The 21,807-nt window shown below is 37.0% G+C and overlaps 1 protein-coding gene across 1 annotated transcript in view; it reads left to right on the forward strand.

The window, feature by feature from the left end:
* Positions 1–21,807, forward strand: part of ttn.2 (titin, tandem duplicate 2) — a 339,406-nt gene that overhangs the window by 207,820 nt on the left and 109,779 nt on the right. Inside the window, exons 139-159 of the mRNA XM_059647196.1 lie at positions 10–93; positions 1,194–1,277; positions 6,266–6,349; positions 7,251–7,325; positions 7,750–9,867; positions 10,501–10,551; positions 11,551–11,946; positions 12,190–12,459; positions 12,550–12,825; positions 13,380–13,516; positions 13,629–13,755; positions 13,882–14,148; positions 14,637–14,903; positions 18,402–18,665; positions 18,767–18,906; positions 19,144–19,270; positions 19,478–19,744; positions 19,845–20,111; positions 20,222–20,488; positions 20,662–20,801; positions 20,911–21,037. Coding sequence (XP_059503179.1) covers positions 10–93; positions 1,194–1,277; positions 6,266–6,349; positions 7,251–7,325; positions 7,750–9,867; positions 10,501–10,551; positions 11,551–11,946; positions 12,190–12,459; positions 12,550–12,825; positions 13,380–13,516; positions 13,629–13,755; positions 13,882–14,148; positions 14,637–14,903; positions 18,402–18,665; positions 18,767–18,906; positions 19,144–19,270; positions 19,478–19,744; positions 19,845–20,111; positions 20,222–20,488; positions 20,662–20,801; positions 20,911–21,037 — 5,835 coding nt within the window. The remainder of the gene's footprint in view (positions 1–9; positions 94–1,193; positions 1,278–6,265; positions 6,350–7,250; positions 7,326–7,749; positions 9,868–10,500; positions 10,552–11,550; positions 11,947–12,189; positions 12,460–12,549; positions 12,826–13,379; positions 13,517–13,628; positions 13,756–13,881; positions 14,149–14,636; positions 14,904–18,401; positions 18,666–18,766; positions 18,907–19,143; positions 19,271–19,477; positions 19,745–19,844; positions 20,112–20,221; positions 20,489–20,661; positions 20,802–20,910; positions 21,038–21,807) is intronic.

The following is a 21,807-nucleotide window of genomic DNA, read 5'->3' on the forward strand; positions in this document are numbered from 1 at the left end:
TTTTAAAAGTGCCTGAGATTCCTATGAAGCCAGTTGCTGAGGCCGAACCAGTAACTGTTCCAAGAAAAGTTGAGAAGCCTGCACCAGAAGAAGGTAAAATGAGGAAATAGCACAACAGGGCAAAATACAGTTTGGGCAGCTGTGCGATCCGGACATTAATGAATCGGGCAGGGAAATAATTAACTGTCAATTTCATTTGTTGTTCCTGCCAGAGTTAAACTTCATCCCTATGTTTGAGACCAACATTTCTTGGGGGAAATGTTCTTTTACTCCTTCAAAGTTTCTTTATTTTTACTTATGGATGTTTGTATTATCTTCTTTCATGTTTAGTCGCAGAAGTGTACATGTTATGTCTTTCAATTGTGATTGCTTTTTGGTTACTTTTTGAAGTATCATTTTGTCTTGTTGTGTCTCCTCTTAAAAATACGCAAGTATAATTTATATTTAAATTATCAAGTCAGTGGAAAATATAAGAATGATACGAAATATTTCTTACATGAAGCATGAGAATAAATGTAGAATTGTTTCCTTTGATTATAACAATTTTATTCTCGTGTTTCTTTTTTAAGACAATTCTAAAGGTAGATGGTACTCATTAGGTGGAGGAATGCTTGTGCTATTAAATGGCATGATTTCCGTTTCAAGCATCCGTACTTAGCATCAAGTATCAAGTTAAAACTTCACAAATGAAGTACATTAGTCATCAAACTTTAAACAAAAAAAAACTCAGCTACCCTAGTTATGTTAAAATTTCTCAAACTTGCTTTGTTTGCTCAAAGGTAAATTGCCCATGTCATGTCACTAAGTAGATTTCTATGCTGTAGGCTCATGCTCCATAAGAACTGAATTCAATTATCCGACAAAATTTGGTCTAGGACCTATATAACAATAGTAATTTTCCATTTATTCAATCTGGCTTCAGTTTGAATCCTAGATTACGAATGTAAAGGGAAAATGTCTAATTAATTATACCATTCAACTTTGTGAAATGTCCCTTTGGTAGTCATAACATATTCCAAAGTAAAATACTTAATCAGCTTAAATAATCTTCCAGTTGTATCTAATGTCATCTAGATTTTAACTGGTACAAAATAATGTAATTTTATGTTTACATGTTTACTCTTATGTTTATGTGTCTTACGTTGTCTTTCTCATTTTGAATACTTAACTTGTTTTAAAAATAATATTTGAAGTGCTTCAAGTTGACAAGAGGGCTCAACCTGCACCCATTCCTGTTTCAAGAAAAGTCTTAATCACTCCAGAAGAGGACAGAAAAGGTACAGAACTAGCCAAGCATTTTGCTGTTTGAAAAAAAAGTACAACACAAATATTCAGTTCTCTACTGAACATTACCAGTGCTCAGCTGGTTCATCAGAATTCTTTTTGTGTAATGTTGTGTCTTTTGTTTCAATGTCCATAATGTAATTTAATGATGTACTGTTGTGGTGTCTTCAAATATATGTTCTGTTTTTTTTTGTTCTGTTTACAAGTCTTGGAGCCATTATAACACAGAAGGATACCACTTGTTTCTTTGAATCCACTCTGAAGAACAAACTAGACCAACCCATATCTTAATTCTATCCAGGAAATCCTTAATTTTTTTTATATTAAGTCCAAATCCAATTTCATTTTCAAATCATTCATTGTCTTCACCTTATGGGCAGTGAGTTCTGGATAATTACCATTTATTGTATAAGTGAGTTTTTCAATACATCCCAGTTTCATCTCTTACATAAAAAGTTAGGTCTGTGTTCCCTAAAACTTGTTTTTGTTGCCTAATCCATTCATTATCTTATAAACCACTATCAGATCTCTCCTCAACTTTATTCTATCAAGGAGAGCAACCCCACATCTCCAGCTTAACAGTGTAGCCAGATTTCCTCATTTCCAGATCTCTCAAAAAAGGCATTGGGCCCCAACATGGACAATTTCACAACTTGCATGCCCTCCCCCCTCCCTCGCCAACTGTTTCTTTATCAACTTGTCCTAATGCTGTGGACTGTCTTTGCTGATGTTTTCCTGCCACACAAAATGCCTGCCTGTGCCGAACGACCAGGTAGCTGGTTCAGCCTGGAGGCTGACAAGCTATATATAAATAATGCCTTGAAGCAAAATCATTGGCTGGTTATATCTGTAACCATATTCATGTCCATCATGTCTATCAGCATTAGTTCTAATTGTCAATGTTGTTTGTCTATGATGTTTTATGCTAGTAACTTCAGTATAGTCTAAAGCGGAATGTTATTGTTCAAGCCCCTGAGGTTATGAAAAGTTATGTTTACGAAGAAATTACAGAAGTTTCTTATGAAGAAAAATCAAAAATTTCTTCTCTTAAAGGTATATTTTAAAAAACCTTACATTTGTTGGTTGCTGTTCTTTTAATTCTTATTGTGTTCCAGTGTCATGCTGGCTCCTCCTTAAATGACGTTAATGCTTGTAGTTTTGTGTCTTATGTCTTGCTTTGTCTGTTATTATGTTATTAAGGTGCTATGTTTCAAAAAAGTTTCTTGACTCTTCATAAGTGTTTGCGCTTCTCATTAACTGAACTGAGTTATTCTGAGCAAGAACAAGCATGTTTGAGGCACCTTTAAGGTCTAAAATACTCCAAGGTACATTTCAAATAGGAATTGGGAAAATAGTAAATGAATCAGTTACAGAAGATTGTGAGGAATGAACAAAAGGCTGGTTGAAGTGATGGGCTTTGAGGATTTTTTAATAGGACAAAACAGAATATAAGAGATGTTTGGTGAGAATTCTGTATTAGTAGGATTTGGGTGGCTGTAGGTTCTGATTCTTGTAGGCTGTGTGGAGGCAAAAGAAAGTAGAGGATTTTGTTAGTTAGATGGAGACAATATAGTACTGAAAAGAAATAAAGAGGTGGAGGGAAGCCATAGAGAGCATTGAGCACAAACATGTTGGGGAATCAAACTTCTCAGAGCTCTCTTCATCTACTTCCATTACTGTGAGGGCCTTTTTTGGCTAAAACCTTATGATGTGTATGCGCAAGATTTTGGCCTAAGTTATAGTACAAAGTGGGAGAAAAAATTGAAGCACTTCATTGACTAATAGTTTAAATTCAATGGAGAATTTGTCCAAGTAGAATTTTGCAGTGTAGTGGTGTGCAATTAACAGCCATAGAGGATGGAAGATGGGAGATCAGAAGGATATCCTTTGAGTCACCAAGTGCGGAGACCACTATAAGTTTACATAGGGATTTGTGCACCATTTAGTGGAAGGTGGAATTAGTCAGAGTTTGTAATTGGGAGGATATGGACCTGAAATTTAACTTATGGCCAATGGTATCAAGACTGAAATTAGTTTATATCTTTGTCAAACATTTTTTAACCAAGAGGCAGCCATTACATTACAATTATTTCCATTGATTTTCGGACAGTTGGTTGATCAAAACTATTTATTTAGCATTTTATCAACTAGAGATAATTTGTTTGCAGCTATACTTACCATTAGAAAACAATTGTTTACTTTTGACTATTTGGTTGGGAGCACAATATGTGAGGTCATAAAATGCAAACAAACATAAATTTTTATTTCTGTAGAATTGAAAAGTAATAGATTTGCTAAACTTTCCTAGAATTTTGGTTGGGTGTCCTTGGAGTACTGTACTCAGTTCTAGTCTCTAATTAATAAAATAGCGTAGAATGCAAAAAGCAAACAAGAATGGTGCCAGATTAGAGAGATTGTACCTGTCAGGAAACGTTGCACGAGGCTAAACTTTCTTTCTAGAAAGAGAAAGTTGAGTGAGGACTCAATTTTATAATAAAACTTCATAACAATGAAGGGATTTAGTGGAATAGGTATAATGAAGATGTTTTCCACTTGTGAGGCATCCAAAACTAGAGGACAGAAGTATGAGATAACACAGTGTGAAGCTGGATGAACACAGCAGGCCAAGCAGCATCAGAGGAGCAGGAAAGTTGATGTTTCGGGTCGAGACCCTTCTTCAGACATGGTCACTATTAAATCCCATAAGGAACTCAATAAAAATGATTCCAGAGATAGCAGGGACTGCAGATGCTGAAGAATCTGAGATAACAAGGTGTAGAGCTGGATGAACACAGCAGGCCAAGCAGCTTTCCTGGAAAGCTTTCCTGCTTCTCTGATGCTGCTTGGCTTGCTGTGTTCATCCAGCTCTACACCTTCTTATTTCAACAAAAATGACTTCACTTAGAGATTACCTGGAGTAGTTGAGACAAAAAAGGGGATTTTTAAAGGGGCAGCTAGATAAGTACCTGACGGACAAAGATATAGAAATATATGCAAATAGGATTCAATAAAGTAGGCTAGTTAGAATGTGAAGAATAAACACCAGCTGAATAGCTTGTTTCAGTGTTGTAACTTCTATCCAGTTTTATGACATGGAAATTGCAGTGTTATTATAAAATTAATGACTACATTTGCTTTTCCAGAAATAAATTTAATGTGACTTACAAAAGTTTTAATAATGTCTTTAAAGTGCCTAAGGTTGCCAAGAAACGTGTGCCTGAAAAAGTTATGCCAATCACATTTGCAGAAAGCAAGGAGGTTACTCCAGTAAAAGGTACAGAAGTGGCAGTACCTTCGTTTTTGTAATCTTCTCACAGCTAATACTAATAGTAACTTTAATGTTTCTAAAGCTTCAACCAATAACAAGTAATATGTTATATTTTCTAGTTGTTATCTTTTTCATCATCAGCATCTTCTCTGTTCCTTGTTTTTAATTGTCTTATATGATTTGGTTTGGTGATTACCTTGTCTGGCTTTTGTTTTACATATTTAGCTTTATAACTGTGTTTGTAGTGATGTTACTTTATCTTTTTTATTAACATCTATGTCATCTTATACTCTTCAAATTTGATCTTCTGAAGTTTTGACCATTAACTAAAATACTAAAACTTTTCCTTCAAACTCTGAAGCTTTCAAGAAGACTTTACCTGAAGAAATTATTGAAGATGACAAGACTATTTCATACGATGAGATTGTTGAGCGTGACGAGGTGACATTATACAAAGAAAAAATTGAATTTGAAGTGGAACCTGTTGAGACTGATGAGCAAATTTTATATGAGGAAAGTGTTGAGTTTGATGAGGCAGTCTTGCCTGAAGAAACTCTCGAAGAAGAGAATGTAATTTTATCTGAGGATGTCGTTGAGGCAGATGAGATTTTGCCTGAAGAAATTGTTGAAGCTGACAAGAAAACTTTATATGAGCCAAGTATTGAAATCAGTGAAATGCCTTTACATGAAGAAACTGCTCCATTTGACAAAATTATTTCACCTAAAAGAATCATTGAGACTGAAAAGAAATCTTTACGTGAAGAGATGATTGAAGTCACACCTCCAGAAAAAGAAAAAATGTTTGCAGAGAAAGGTATAGGACTGATTTAATAGAAGAGAGTATTCTAAAACAACTGCAGTATCTCAGCAATTAGTGTAAATATTTATGAAACTTTGATTTTCTCACACCTTCTTTGGGAAACTCTGTGTTTAGTTATATCCTAACGTCTCCAATATTGACATCTAAATTTCAGATATTCTCCAGTTAAACTGGCTCTACTCTTCCTTAGACATAACAAGGTGTAGAGCTGGATGAACACAGCAGGCCAAGCAGCATCAGAGGAGCAGGAAGGCTGCTGTTTCGGGCCTAGACCCTTCTACCTTGTCTGTTTTAATATCATGTTTTAATATTTATTTTGGAGTGTAAGCATTTGTGAATTCAAACATTTTTAGAAATTCCTCACTAAACTTAAATGTTACAAAATCAACTAAATAAAAGATCACATAGGCAGTAGTTAATACTTAGCACATTGTGTAAACATTATCTCCTACTAGGGACATGCCCCATTTATAGCAGTGGAGAGAATTAAACACTTATTTACAGGAACCAAGACTGGAGATTAATCATCTAAAATTATGCTAAGTAAAATCAAAGTAAAAAATCTTATGCCCTACAATGTCTACCTGGTAGGATATTCACTGATAGAGTTTTCTGGGCTCTTTTTCATAGGCTACCCTTTCTCATTATATTATCTTCATTATTATATACATTTCTGTACAATTTATATGGATTATGTTCCATTATATTGAACATTAATGTTTAAAAGTCCTTTTTAAACTTTTAATTAACAAATTTAACGCATTGTGTTTACTATTCTTTGATTATCACTTTTGAGTATTTTTGATTGTGTGCTATTCATGTTGGCAGTGATTTAGAACACACACATATAGATATATATCCACACTAAATATTTGAACCAAATTTTTTTTAAGTGACTACTTACGTTGAGAAGATTGAACCTAAAGGTGATGTTCTAGTCACTGCTCCAATGAAACAAGATTTGGAAGCAGAGGAAGGTATAAAAATTGGTGTCTTGTATCACTGGTGCAACATCCATGAAGCATTCTACATTTTAATACCCTTCATTTTCATCACATCTTCACATCTGCCGTTTGTCTTTCTTGCAATCCATTATTTCATTGCTTTATTACATATGCTTGCTTTTGAATATATTTTGTTACTACATTCATCTGTCTGTTTTTATAGTGTTATTCCCTGAGTATATACTCTAATTAATGAAGGAGAATTTATGATGAAAGGGAACTATCTTAGCTACATATATGATTTAACTATGAAAAATGAAACTCAACCCTGATCTATCTAATTACTGTACATTATTACTGTTGTGAGGCTCTAGTGATTAATAATATTTAATGTGCCATGTAAATTCTTTGCAAGCAATTCTTCTAGTTTTAAATGTATAATTATTACTGTTGTGAGGCTCTAGTGATTAATAATATTTAATGTGCCATGTAAATTCTTTGTAAGCAATTCTTCTAGTTTTAAATGTATAATTCTCCTGCCCAATCTCTGTATATACCATCTATTCTCAGGAGCAAAACATAATCAATAATTTCACACTTCCAAGATTTCTATATAAAAGATAACTGAACTATTAGCCAGTCAGGTAACAACCCTGAATGCTGCAAGAAAGTTTTTTTCTCCCCTCTCATTGATGACCCGTGTGGTCTTGCAAATTCAGCATCAGGTGAAAACAGAAAAGGACATATGTTCAAAATTACACTGGTGCTGAATTCTAATTGGTAATTCATTGCACTAATACAGTAGTTACTGAACCATAGGACAATTAGCAATGAATTTAAGATACTTTTCGTATTTTGAAGGACAAATTTCCATGTAATTATATATTCGGCATTTTGACTCTATTACTAACAAATTTTTGACATTTTTTTAAAGTGCCTGAAGAAGAGGAAGTACCTGTCACTACAGTTCCCATTTCTGCACCAGGACCAGTCAAGAAACCTGTAAAAGGTACATTTTATCAGCAGTTTGGATCTTTCTTTACAACTGTGAAAATACTTACCTGTTTGTAGTAGTAGTAGTAGTAGTAGTAGTAATATAGTAATGTACAGCTTAGTTTTTTTTAGTGTTAAATGTAAGGGTATGCAGAATTCAAGTCCACAGGTTTCTAAATGTTGTGTACTGGTTGTATCAAATTGTCTCTTCAGTCTATATAAAAAGTTACAATTGATGTATCTTGTCTGTTGTGATACTCTCTGTTAATGTGTACATTTGTAAATTTTGCTGTCTATGGATATGTTTTAGTGTCTTTTAATTTGGTGAACATTGCTGTAAATTTGCAGACATTTTGACATTGGTTTTGTTAAATGTTCTTTTAGGGAATGACAAAAAAGTCTTTTTATTTGTCACTAAATTAAATATGAAACCTTTATAGCTGCAGAACAACCCAAGCCATCTTTGAAACTAAAAACTACAGTCAAAGTTCGAAAGGAAGTTGAAGATATTATAGAAATTCCAGTATTGAAGAAAATTAGTAAGGTTTACGAGGATGAGAAAGATGAAGACAAGGGTATTGTATTAACGAAAGTTGATACCTCCCTGAAAGAAGAGGAAGCCTTAGAAGTAAAACTTAGAAAATCGATGGAAGGTTCTGAGGAAACAGAAGCTGATGAAGGATATATATTGCCCAAGAAACCAGATGTAGTATTAAAAGAGAAAGAAACAGAAAGAGAAATAATATTACAGTTGGTTGATGAAATTCCTAAAATAGACAAAGGTATTGGGGAAAGTGTAACCTTAAAGAAACCAGATAAAATTTCTGTTGAACAAGATGATACATACAAGGTGCAACCTGAAAAGGTTAGTAAAGTGCGATCCAAGGAAATGGAGAAAGATCCAGGTATACTTGTTAAGAAACCCGAGGATATCCACAAACGAGAGAAAGATGCAGAAAAGGTACAATTAAGGAAGCACGATACTGTCCCTAAAGAAGAAGTGTTGAAAGATAAAAGCATAATGTCAAAGAAATTACCCACTCATGAGGATGATATGAAAAAGCAAATAATATTGGAAAAAGTTGGTGAAGTACCTAAAACTGAAAAAGATAAAGGAAAAGTCATGCCCCTAACCGTAACAGAACCGGTTCCTGTGGAGGTAGGGCACAGAGAACGAATAACTGTAAAACAGGACGAAGTTCCTGGCATGGAGAAGGAGAAAATTCCTCCATTGGAAAGACCTATTAAAATCCCTAAGAAACGGGAAGATGAAGACAAACATCTTCCTAAAATAGTTCATGAAAAGCCTAGGATTATACCATCTCCTGAAAAAGGAGCACCCAAAAGTACAGAAATTTATCCAATAGAGCAGGTACCTAGGGAAGCCGCTCCAGAAAAACCTGTATCAAAATTAGTGCCAAAGGTTATAGCGGAGGAGGTTACTGATGTTTCCAAAGTAATACATGAAAAGAAAATGGTGCCCCCTAAAGAAAAACCTCATGTGACACCTTTAAAAACTGTTAAAGGAAAAGTTCCAGTTTCAAAAGACCAGGAAAAGACTTATGAGAAATTTGAAGAAAAAGAATCACAGAAAATTCACAAAGTACCTGAAAAGGATGTGGCAGGTTATAAGCAAAAACCACAAGTTGCCCCAACTAAAATTGATAAAGAGAAAGGATTAGCTGCCCAAGAGCAAAAGCCAGTGAAGTTCGATAAAATACCCTCGAAAGAAATTCTACCTGATGAAAATGAATTGCAAAAAATACTGGAAGTCCCTGAAAAGCCACTGGTGATCCCAATCGAGAAAGTTGATGAAACACATCCTAAAATTGGAAAAAGAAAGGAGCCAGTTTTGGAAGAACAGAAGGATAGTAAAGAGCTGAAAAAAGTCCCTTCAAAAGAAATTGTAGTGGAAGAAAAGCCACAGAAAATACCTATAAAGAAAGCATTGACACCTCGCGATATACCTGACACCACACAGCTTAAAGTTGGAAAGGCGAAACTGCCAGTATCAGAAAGAAAAGATCAAGCACAGGTGAAGAAGCTTCCGTCAAAAGAAATTGTAGTCGAAGAAAAGCTACAAAAAATACCTGTAAAAAAAGTACTGACGCCTCGAGATGTATCTGATACTGCACAGCTTAAATTTGGAAAGGGAAAGGTGCCAGTAGCAGAAGAAAAGGATCAAGTACAGCTTAAGAAGATCCCATCAAAAGAAGTTGCAGTGGAAGAGAAACCTCAGAAATTACCTGTAAAGAAAGTGTTGACACCTAGAGATGTTGTGCATCTTAAAGCAGGCAAAGGGGTTACAGCAGTTGGTGAGAAAGAACATGAAATGGTACATGTGACAAAAGTTCCTTCTGAAAGCATCTCAACAGAAGAAGACTATGAAATAGAATCAGAAGACATATCAATAGAAGAATTGAGAGACAAAGAAGACTGGGACTGGGAACTAACTGAAGAGGAGGAGGAATATGGCTCTTCTGTTGATTGGGAGCATGAAGATGCCGAAGAGCTTGAGGGTGTAGTTGAGACTCCTTCAAAGCCTTACAAACGACGAGGTGAGATGGCTGCTGCTCATCTACCAAACTGATTGTTCATATCTTGTGCTTTGAAGAATGGATCAGTGTTCTTTGTTCTGTATGTTCATTTTTGTCTATCACCTTTGTTTCTCCTGGCACTGCAGTTTATGTTTATGTGCATGATGTTCTGTAGTTGTCAAAAATGTTGGCCCTAAAATTCATATTTGTTGCTTGTGTTTGGTCCATGTAGTCCTCTGCTTACCAAGGGAACATGTCTTAATTTACATTGTTTGCTATTAACAGAGCTCTTGGTGAATTAAAATCATTTTTCATGATCATCATTGAAGGCAGATGCTTCAGTAAACCTTCCAAATTGTCCAGTTTCACATCTTCTTCATTCAAAACTAATTTTTTTTTTCATTATAAATCTCCTCTGGCCGCATGAGTAAGCTTTAGTTTTTCATATGTTAAATAAGTAGTACTGCCATTTTGATTTTTTTTTGTGCTTGTGTTATAGAAATTTATATATAAATATAATTTTGCATTTAAATACAATACACTTTCTTCGCCTCATTGTTTCCACTCTTAGAATATTACAGATTCATTTTTACAAATAGTAATTTGGAAGGATAGTCATGACATGCCGATAATTATGTTACTATCTCACTACAGATGCTAAGGCACCAACTGATGAAGCCGGCAAGGGTAGAGGCATACTGAGAGGTGAGAGGGAACATCAAACATGCAGTAACAACTATGAACAAATGCATGAGTGCACACATATATACATATTGTACCACAGCCACTAGTAAACATGTAGATGCCAACACATGCAGTAGTATTCCTAAGTACCACATCTATTTACACAAATTAATAAATTATTTTGCTGTTAAGATGATGCTATTTAAATTTCATTCATACATTTATTGACGACTCAATTAAACACTATAGTACATTTCCATTATTTTAGCATATTTATTTGACATATCATTTGTGTGACCTCCTGTTAATTACAGAAATGCTTGATGGCTGCATAGACTTGATAGCAAACCCTTGATTGATTTTGCATTGCTTAATGTGCATGAACTGCCCTCTCTTTATAGCTTGCCGCTCTGTAATGTAATCACTGACATTTGTACAATCCTTTCTGCTCAAACACAATTATCAGTTTGTATACTGCACACAAATACTTGCTGCAACTGATTTTGGTAGACTGAGTAAGTAACATGGAAACTAAATGAAGAAACATAACGGTGTTTTTGTGTCATGATCATCTTCCTAACATTAGCATGCATTTTTCTATTTGTGAACAAAACACACTGTTTTTGACTGCACTGAATAGTTACTACTTACGCTGCCTGAACGCTGTGATTATGAAACACTGATACTCCTTGGTGAGTAGCAAATATATCATGCTGCAATTATAGTGGCTTTTTATCATGTAAACCTTACCACCTGAAAACATTATCGCATGATGAAAAGCATAAACTTTGAAGGATGGCTTCAATGTATCAATTTACCTCGAAGAACTAAAACCAAGTTCACAGCATTTGATGGTCTTAGTCAATTATATTGCTCTGCTTGCATCGCTGTCGTTTCTTTACCAACTGAAAATGGCACATGGCATCTAAGCGTCTGATTCACATCAAACCACCTTCAGAAACATGCAAAAAAAAGCAACAAATAAAATACAATGTATTTGTGTTCAACTCCATATTTTAGTGAGAAAAACACCATCGCCTGGAGATGGAGACAGGAAACCACTTAAACCAGGTGCAGGAAGGCCACCCTCAGAAGAGCCACCTTTTGCAGGGTTCCAGCTCAAAGCAGTCCCACTGAAATTTGTGAAAGAGCTCAAAGATGTCGTACTGGAAGAAGCTGAGTCTATAGGGTCTTCTGCCGTGTTCGAATGTCAGATCTCCCCATCTACAGCGCAAACATCTTGGATGAAAGATGGGAGCACTGTGAGAGAAGGCCCCAAATACAAGTTTACCTCCGATGGCAAAGATAGAAAGTTACAAATCATTGATGTGCAGCTTTCAGATACTGGTGAATATAGCTGTGTAGGTCGCCTCGGCAAACAAGAAAAGACATCTACAGCAAAACTAATTGTTGAAGGTACTTTGCATTGCTCTTTGATATATTGCACAGTGCAAACCAAGAACAAGACTGCACAATGTATTAGCGTAGTTCAATCCTGCTGAATTTAATTGTTAAGCTCGAATTGTCATGCATACTATTATACAAGGCTTACTAGATTAGGATCATTAGATTTAATAGAAAGCTTTTGAACAATTTTTATAAAATTAATACTGGGCTTATTGTAGAAAATTCATTGATATTTTCCCCAAAATATTTTAGAAGTCCCGGTGGCATTCTATAAAACATTGGAGGAGGAAATAACCATCTTCAAAGGACAGCCCCTTTATTTGACCTGTGAACTGACCAAAGACAAACCAGTGATTTGGAAGAAGGATGGTGAGCCTCTATCAGAGGAATCTGACAAGTACTCAGTTAGTGTCATTGGATTGCAGCGTTGCATTACAATCACCAGTGCAGATTTTGATGATGCTGGAGTATATTCTGTTGAGACTGCTAACATAAGATGTGAGGGTAAAGTTAATGTACAAGGTTAGTATACATTCACGTTCTTGCATAATTGAGGCAGCAGTGAAAGGATTTGAGGGCTAGTTTTTGTTTACGCTTGTTTTTCCATTGCAGAGATTGTAAGGAAATGGTTTGTTAAACCAGTTCGGGACCAGAGGGTCAAGCAAAAAGAAACTGCCGTTTTCGAATGTGAACTTGCAAAAGATACGCCAAACTTCAAGTGGTTCAAAGGGGAAGAGGAGATTCCTGTGGAACCTACTGCAAAATTTGAAATTAAAAAAGTTGGCAAAATTCTTAGTCTTATTGTGAAAAATGCAACACCAGAAGATATGGCTGAATACACAGTGGAGGTTGAGGGACAGGCTTCAACAGCCAATCTGACTGTTGATGGTAAGTTTCATAATTCCTGTAGAAGTGTATGCTCCTTTGCCCTCCCAGCACTGACAATCTGTATGTTATTAATATTTTTTATGTAGGGTGCAGACATGGTATTCACACATCATATGTCTTACTGTCAAAATTTTTGGTCACCATTGTAAATTGTAAAGTCAGTGTTGCCCATTCTTTTCCTACATGGTCTAAAGGAAGCGAGCAGCAGGCTTTAGTCGCAATCTGGCTTTTGAACTAGATGCTGAATCTTGTACACACTGACATATGGGCAATGCCACAGGGAAATCACTAATTTACAAAGATGTTAACAACATGAAATAGATAGCTCTGACTAATGATTTTTTATACCTTCCTTTATAGAATTGAACAGTTTTACAACACAGAAGGGAGCCATTGAATAATTTCACTTCATCCTATTTCCTGACTTTTCTCTAGAAACTTTGATTTTTTTAAAGTATCTGAATTTCTATGATGATTTTTCAAGTTTGCTTCTGACAGTATCATGTCAACATTCTAGTCTAATGAGAAAATATCATTTTACACTCTCTGTTTAGAACGGGAGATTGATATACTTTCAGAACTACAAAGCGTTGAAGTGTATGAGAAAGAAACAGCCACCTTCGAAACAGAGATCTCACAGGATGTTCCAGTTGAGTGGAAGCTCAAGGGAGAAATCCTCCGCCCATCACCGGTAAGCATTCCTTCAAAACTGAAAACTTTAGCATGAGAAAAGGAAAAAACAAACAAGATTGTCAAGTTGTTATGTTAAAAACTTTAAATTCTGATTTTTATTTTAAATGTAGACATGTGAAATGAAAGCAGAAGGCACAAAACGTTTCTTGATCCTTCATGATGTCAAACTGGATCAAGCTGGTGAAGTTGTCTTCAGGGCACGGAATGCTACATCGATTGCTTATCTGAGAGTGAAAGGTACCTCTTATTCTTGAGGGAAATATTCAGAGTAGTTTTCTTTATGATGAAAGAGGACAAGAAATTTTAAAGAAAATGCATTTTAATGAAAGCAAAATTTATTCCTGAAACGAATGTTCTTTTCAGAAATCGAACTTGACTTTGCGACACCACTGAAAGATGTCACTGTTCCTGAAAAACGCCAGGCACGATTTGAGTGTGTGCTTAACAAGGAGGTTCCCAAAATTCTGTGGTCGAAAGGTACCGACATTCTTAAGGCTGGTGATAAATATGATTTAGTTGCTGATGGAAAGAAGCACATTCTTGTTATCAATAACTCAACCTTTGATGACGAGGGAGATTACACTGCTGAAATTGTAGGCAAGAAGTCAACTGCAAAACTCACTGTGACTGGTAGGTTTTTTTTAATTAATTGCACTTCATTTTTAAGCTGTATAGGGTCTCTTTTAATTTAATTCCTCCACTTTGCTTACACTTTGGTGATGTGGTTTAGGCATGTGTTTCTGAAGTGCTGTTCAAATATTTCAGGGATGTTTTCATTTGTGTTGTCCGTCCCTGACTTTGTATTTGTTCTTCTAAAAGTATCTATACAAGTAAGATGTAAATCTTGTCATTCTAAATATGCCATGAGTATTAAATTAAACCCTGAGTGTGATTTAGATCATGGCAGTTGACTTACCCATAGACTTAGGCTTCATTGTGTAGATCAGAGAGTTGCCGGGCATCTTATGAATACCATAACAAAGAAAGAACTTGTATTTATATCTTGGCTTGCGTAGTTTTCATACAGTTTTCAAAGCAGATATAGATTTCAATTGAATTATTAAGTAGATGATTTTGAACAGTGATAATAATGTTGCATTTGTTACTTCGTATTTCAGGTATGAGGCTGAAGTTCATTACACCACTGAAAGATCAGACAGTCAAAGAAGGCAACACAGCACATTTTGAATTCGAGCTGTCACATGAAAATATGCCAGTGAGTTGGTATAGAAATGAAAAGAAAATTCACCCAAGCAGAACTGTTCTGATCTCCACTGATGGGAAGAAGCATACGTTAGAAATTAAGGAGACAACTCTTGATGATACATGTCAAATACGAGCAGATGTTGCTCAACTATCCACAAAGGGCTATCTGAATGTCATTGGTAAGAATTTTAAGATATTATTTAGAGTCCTGTTTTGCAATGAGACAGACAGTTTGAGCCGAACACAATCACAGAACTTAACAGCACTGTTATGGTGTAGAAGAGGCCATTCAGCCCATACTGTCTGCACCAGCTCTTCAGACAAGTATCCCTACGTAGTGCTCATTTCCTGTTTATCCTTGTGATCCTGGATATTGTTTCTATCCAAGTAAACATACAATGCCCTTTTGAATGCCTCACTTGAATCTGCCATTTCCAAGCAGTGCATTCCACACCCTAACTACCTGATCCTCTTGTTCTTGTTCCTTTGGCAAGTGGAAACAGCTCTGTACTGACTCTATCCAACCCGCTCATGATGATGAAAAGCTCTACCAAATCTCCTCTCAGCTTTCTTCTCTCCAAGAAAACAGTCCCACCTTCTTCAATCAATCCTCATGAAGTTTCTCATTCCTCAAACCATTCTTAGAACATAGAACATAGAACAGTACAGCACAGAACAGGCCCTTCAGCCCACAATGTTGTGCCGACCATTGATCCTCATGTATGCACCCTCAAATTTCTGTGACCATATACATGTCCAGCAGTCTCTTAAATTACCCCAATGACCTTGCTTCCACAACTGCTGCTGGCAACGCATTCCATGCTCTCACAACTCTCTGCATAAAGAACCTGCCTCTGACATCCCCTCTATACTTTCCACCAACCAGCTTAAAACTATGACCCCTCGTGCTAGCCATTTCTGCCCTGGGAAATAGTCTCTGGCTATCAACTCTATCTATGCCTCTCATTATCTTGTACACCTCAATTAGGTCCCCTCTCCTCCTCCTTTTCTCCAATGAAAAGAGACCGAGCTCAGTCAACCTCTCTTCATAAGATAAGCCCTCCAGTCCAGGCAGCATCCTGGTAAACCTCCTCTGAACCCTCTCCAAAGCATCCACATCTTTCCTATAATAGGGCGCCCAGAACTGGACGCAGTATTCCAAGTGCGGTCTAACCAAAGTTTTATAGAGCTGCAACAAGATCTCACGACTCTTAAACTCAATCCCCCTGTTAATGAAAGCCAAAACACCATATGCTTTCTTAACAACTCTGTCCACTTGGGTGGCCATTTTAAGGGATCTATGTATCTGCACACCAAGATCCCTCTGTTCCTCCACGCTGCCAAGAATCCTATCCTTAATCCTGTACTCAGCTTTCAAATTCGACCTTCCAAAATGCATCACCTCGCATTTATCCAGGTTGAATTCCATCTGCCACCTCTCAGGCCATCTCTGCATCCTGTCAATGTCCCGCTGCAGCCTACAACAGCCGTCTACACTGTCAACGACACCTCCGACCTTTGTGTCGTCTGCAAACTTGCTGACCCATCCTTCAATCCCCTCATCCAAGTCATTAATAAAAATTACAAACAGTAGAGGCCCAAGGACAGAGCCCTGTGGAACCCCACTCACCACTGACTTCCAGGCAGAATATTTTCCTTCTACTACCACTCGCTGTCTTCTGTTGGCCAGCCAATTCTGTATCCAAGCAGCTAAGTTCCCCTGTATCCCATTCCTCCTGACCTTCTGAATGAGCCTACCATGGGGAACCTTATCAAATGCCTTACTGAAGTCCATATACACCACATCCACAGCTCGACCCTCATCAACTTTTCTAGTCACATCCTCAAAAAACTCAATAAGGTTTGTAAGGCATGACCTACCCCTCACAAAGCCGTGTTGACTGTATTTGATCAAGCCATGCTCTTCCAGATGGTCATAAATCTTATCCCTCAGAATCTTTTCTAACACCTTGCAGACGACAGACGTGAGACTTACCGGTCTATAATTGCCGGGGATTTCCCTATTTCCTTTCTTGAAGAGAGGAATTACATTTGCCTCTCTCCAGTCCTTAGGTACGACTCCAGTGGAGAGCGAGGATGCAAAGATCTTCGCAAGTGGTGAAGCAATTGCATTTCTCGCTTCCCAAAGCAGCCGAGGACAAATCTGGTCCGGGCCTGGCGACTTGTCAATCTTAATGTTTGACAAAATTTTCAGCACATCAGCTTCCTCTATCTCTATCCATTCCAGCATGCACACCTGCTCTTCAAAGGTTTCATTCACTACAAAGTTCGTTTCTTTCGTAAAGACAGAAGCAAAAAACTCATTTAGGGCTTCCCCTACCTCCTCAGGCTCCACACACAAGTTCCCTATGCTATCCCTGATCGGCCCTACTCTTTCTTTGATCATTCTCTTGTTCCTCACGTAAGTGTAAAATGCCTTTGTGTTTTCCCAGATTCCTTCTGCCAAGCCTTTCTCGTGCCCCCTCCTGGCTCTCCTCAGACCATTTTTGAGCTCCTTCCTTGCCTGCATGTAATCCTCTCTAGCTGAACTTGACCCTGATTCTTGTAGATCACTTCATTTTCTCCATGAATTTACACCTTTCTTACCATGTAGCACCTGTAAGTGTGCACAATATTCCAGAGGTCTAACAAAAGTCTTATGCTAATCCAACATCATCTCCTTGTTCTTGTACTCTATTCCCCAATTAATAAAGCTGAGAACTTTGTTTGGTTTATTAACTCCTCTCTCCACCTGTCGTATGATATTGAATGTTCTGTACATATGCATATCCAGGTCCCTCTGCTTCTCTACCCTGTTTAGAATTGAACCCACTACTTGTATTGGCTTTCAAAGTTTTTCTGACCAAAATGCGTCACATCACACTTTTGTTCATTGGACCTGATTTACCACCTATCTGACTAATCCACAAGCTTGTCATTGTCCTTTTCGAGCTTCATAACTTTAGTCCGATAGCTGGGGCTCCTGATATGGTGCTTGAAAAAAAGCACATCCCACTGTTCCTGGGCAGGCTGGTTGAGAAGCTGCAGGGAGACATTACAAAACTATACAGCCTCTCTTGTCTGTCTGAGCCATGTTCTAGCTGCGTGCTCCCTACCTGACACCAGTCACTGATCAGGACAAGCATGCTGATGAGGTTAGAGACGTGGAGAATAAATTTGAAATGCTTTTATAAAAGAAAAGGTTGCAACGGCAGGTTAAGCTCAGGGTACTGTTGAAGAAGAGAGTGCTGTGCATGGGTTACATTCAGGACTGAAATTACATTCTGTTTCAGCAGCACTGATGCTGCTATGTCGAAATCAATGCAGGCAAATCTAGCTTCCATTTAAAGATGGCATGGGACTTCTGTTCCCATCAGCTGGCCATATGGTCATGCCCACATCTCCATCAATCCCTTGGCAAACTACTGCATTCCACAGTGCCAGCTATTTCTACTACTAACAGCAGTGCCACCCACATCCCCCCACCCCACTCCAATCACCTGGACCTGACTGTAATGTTGTATACAATTGTTCACATAACTGTACAGTTCAAGCAAACATCAAGGACATGAGGTGTTTGTGATTATTCATTTCTTGAACAGTCGAAAAATAATATTTTTGTGAGAAATATTCTCTTTCTCACAGCAGAATATCAGCTGTTTATCTTATATCCACAGAAGCGGATCCTTATTTCACTGTGAAACTGCAAGATTATACTGCTGTCGAGAAAGATGAAGTCACCCTGGAATGTGAAGTCAGCAAGGATGTACCTGTGAAGTGGCTGAAGGATGGCACAGAAGTCATAGCATCAAAGACAGTTTCAATTAAAGCTGTTGATAAACGCCGAATTTTGACAATCAAAAAAATTGACATTAAAGACAAGGGTACCTTTGAGTGTGATTGTGGAACTGACAAGACAAAAGCCATTTTGAACATTGAAGGTATGTGCTTTTATGAATGAGTATACATACATGTTTCAAAAACCGTTACGCAATGATCTTTCTTGATGCGTTGCTAAATGCATTTTTAATACTGGTTACAGCTCGTATCATCAAGGTGCTGCGTCCTTTGCATAATGTAGAAATCTTTGAAGGTGAAAATGCACACTTTGAAGTAGAAATCTCAGAAGATGATGTGCACCCTCAATGGAAGCTGAAGGGTGAAGCCTTGCTACTGTCACCTGTAAGTTGTTTACTTAATTTAGTTCAACATTGCTGCTTTAAATTGGCAGTAAAGAATTTTACATCAGAATTGTGGTAATTCAAAATAATTTATTAAAGTCATTATTAGAAAATCTGCCTCCGAATAAATGTTCAGCCAAATTTTACAGCTTGTGTGATAATGTGAGAAGAAACGTTGGAGAAATTTAGTACAGTTGAACTCCATGTTAATATATTTTGGACTATTTTGTGTTGACAGCAATGTGAGATTGTTGAGGACGGCAAGAAGCACATTTTGACTCTGTACAATTGCAAGCTAAGTGATTCTGGAGAAGTTTCATTCCAGGCTGCTAATGCTAAGTGTGCAGCTAATCTGAAAGTCAAAGGTATTCTTATAATTCATTTAGAAGAATTTGTAAACATTTTCCTGAGGTATAATTATTTAAATCGAGAAAAGTAATTTAGTAACATAGTGCTGTCCCTGTAAACGGAATGTCTGATTTCCATCTGTAACGTATGTATTTGAAAATGTATATATTTTTGTCTTTGTGGATTATTAGTCTAATCTCTTTACTTCGTATACTCCCTTTCAGAAATTCCACTCACCTTCATTGTACCACTTAATGATGTGAAAGTATATGAGAAAGATGAAGCAAAATTTGAATGTGAAGTGTCCAGAGAGCCCAAAACGTTCCGTTGGCTGAAAAGAACTGAGGAAATTAAACCTAGTGCAAAGTTTGAAATGTTAGCAGAAGGAACAAAACATACATTGTTAGTTAAACAAGCTGCATTTGATGATGAGGCAAAATATATGTTTGAAGCAGAGGACAAGAGGACAAGTGGCAAATTGATTATTCAAGGCAAGTGAAAGGATTAAAACAGCAATATATAAATTCCTTAGTAGACAAACTGTTCTCTTGTTAAATGTAGCTTGAATTTAAAAAAATGCTTTATTCTTAGGCATACGGCTTGAATTCACTAAACCTCTTGAAGACCAGACGGTAAAAGAACGTGAAACAGCAGAATTTGTCACTGAACTGTCTCATGACAACATACCGGTTGTATGGTACAAAAATGACAAACGCCTACATCCAAGTAGGTCAGTGACTATGAAGGATGAAGGTAAAGTCCATTCTATCACATTCAAAGATGTGACCATTGATGATACTTCCCTCATCAAAGTTGAAGCTATGGACAAAAGTTCTGAGGCCAAACTTACTGTACTCGGTAAATATATATGGGAGCACGCAAACTATTGTTCACAGCCTAACTTTGAGCTGAAACGTTGTATTCCTTATTTGACCTCTCTAATTTGCTTTGTTTTCTGACTTTCTTAGAGGGTGATCCATATTTTATCAGCAAATTACAGGATTACACAGCGGTAGAAAAAGATGAAGTTATCCTCCAGTGTGAAGTCAGTAAAGCTGCTGCTCCAGTTAAATGGTTTAAGGATGGAAAAGAGCTAGTTCCTTCTAAGAACCTTCAGATTAAAACAGATGGGAAGAAACGCATATTGGTTCTTAAACGGGTCCTGAAGAGTGATCAGGGACAATATTCATGTGACTGTGGCACTGACAATACATCAGCCAAACTAAATATTGAGGGTAGGAATAACTACATGTTGTCTTATTGAAAGCACTTTGCAATGCACAATTACCTCTGTCCTTTATTGTTTTAACAAGAATTGCATTTTTATTAACTTTGATGATTTTGATTTCAAAAAATGATAATGACATGCTGTTCCTTGACAATAACAATTTACATTATTTTGCTTCAGAACGTGATATTAAAATATTACGTCCGCTGTATAGTGTTGAAATCACAGAAACCGAAACTGCCCGCTTTGATACTGAAATTTCTGAAGATGATGTACATGGCAATTGGAAGCTAAAGGGGGAGAATTTACACCCATCTCCAGTGAGTTTTAACATGAGCTGCATTCTTTTGACTTCTTTCGACTTTCCATCTCTGTCTCCACGTTCCTTCCTTCAAACCGTTACATGTTTTTTTTCTCATAACAATTTAGGATGTAGAGATCAAAAAAGAAGGCACAAAACATTTTCTTTCACTGTACAACGTACGCATGGATCAAGCCGGTGAAGTTGAGTTTCAGGCCGCCAATGCCAAAACCAGTGCTCATTTGAGAGTCAAACGTAGGTTGCTCCTTAATATTATATACCAAAAATATTCTTAATCAAGAAATGTGCATTTATAAAATCTTTCAAGGAGATAGGGGAAATGATGGCTTAGTGATATCATCACTGGGCTGTTAAACCAGAGATCCAGGTAATGTTCTAAAGACATGGGTTCAAATCCCACTACAGCAGATGGTAGAATTTGAATTCAATACAAATCCAGAATTGAGTCATATATTGACCGTGCAAACATTGCCAATTGTTGGAGGAAATCATCTTGTTTACTAATGTTCATTAGGGAAGAAAGCTACCATCCTTACCTTGTCTGGACTGCATGTGACTCCAGACCCACAGTAATGTGGTTGACTATGAACTACCATCTCATTGGGAAATAAATGCTGGCTTAGCCAGTGATGCCCTCATTCTGTGAATGAATAAAAAAAATCTTTCCATTAATGTTCTAAGTATCTTGAAATACCTGCCCCATGATGACATTTTTCATTGTGAACCAATGAGTATAGAAGTTTATAAAATCATGAAGGGCATAGCCCTATTCACAAGGTGAATAGCCAATGTCTTTTCCCCAGGGTAGCAGAGTCCAAAACCTGAGGTCATTGGTTTAAGGTGAGAGGAGAAATATTTAAAAGGGACCTAAGGGGCAACTTTTTCATGCAGAGGGTGATACGTGTATGGAATAAGCTGCCAGAGGAACTGGTGGAGGCTGGTAAAATTGCAACATTTAAAAAGTATCTGGATGAATAGGAAGGGTTTAGAGGGATATGGGCCAA

This window comes from Stegostoma tigrinum, chromosome 7, assembly GCF_030684315.1.
Source record: "Stegostoma tigrinum isolate sSteTig4 chromosome 7, sSteTig4.hap1, whole genome shotgun sequence".
NCBI lineage: Eukaryota > Metazoa > Chordata > Chondrichthyes > Orectolobiformes > Stegostomatidae > Stegostoma > Stegostoma tigrinum.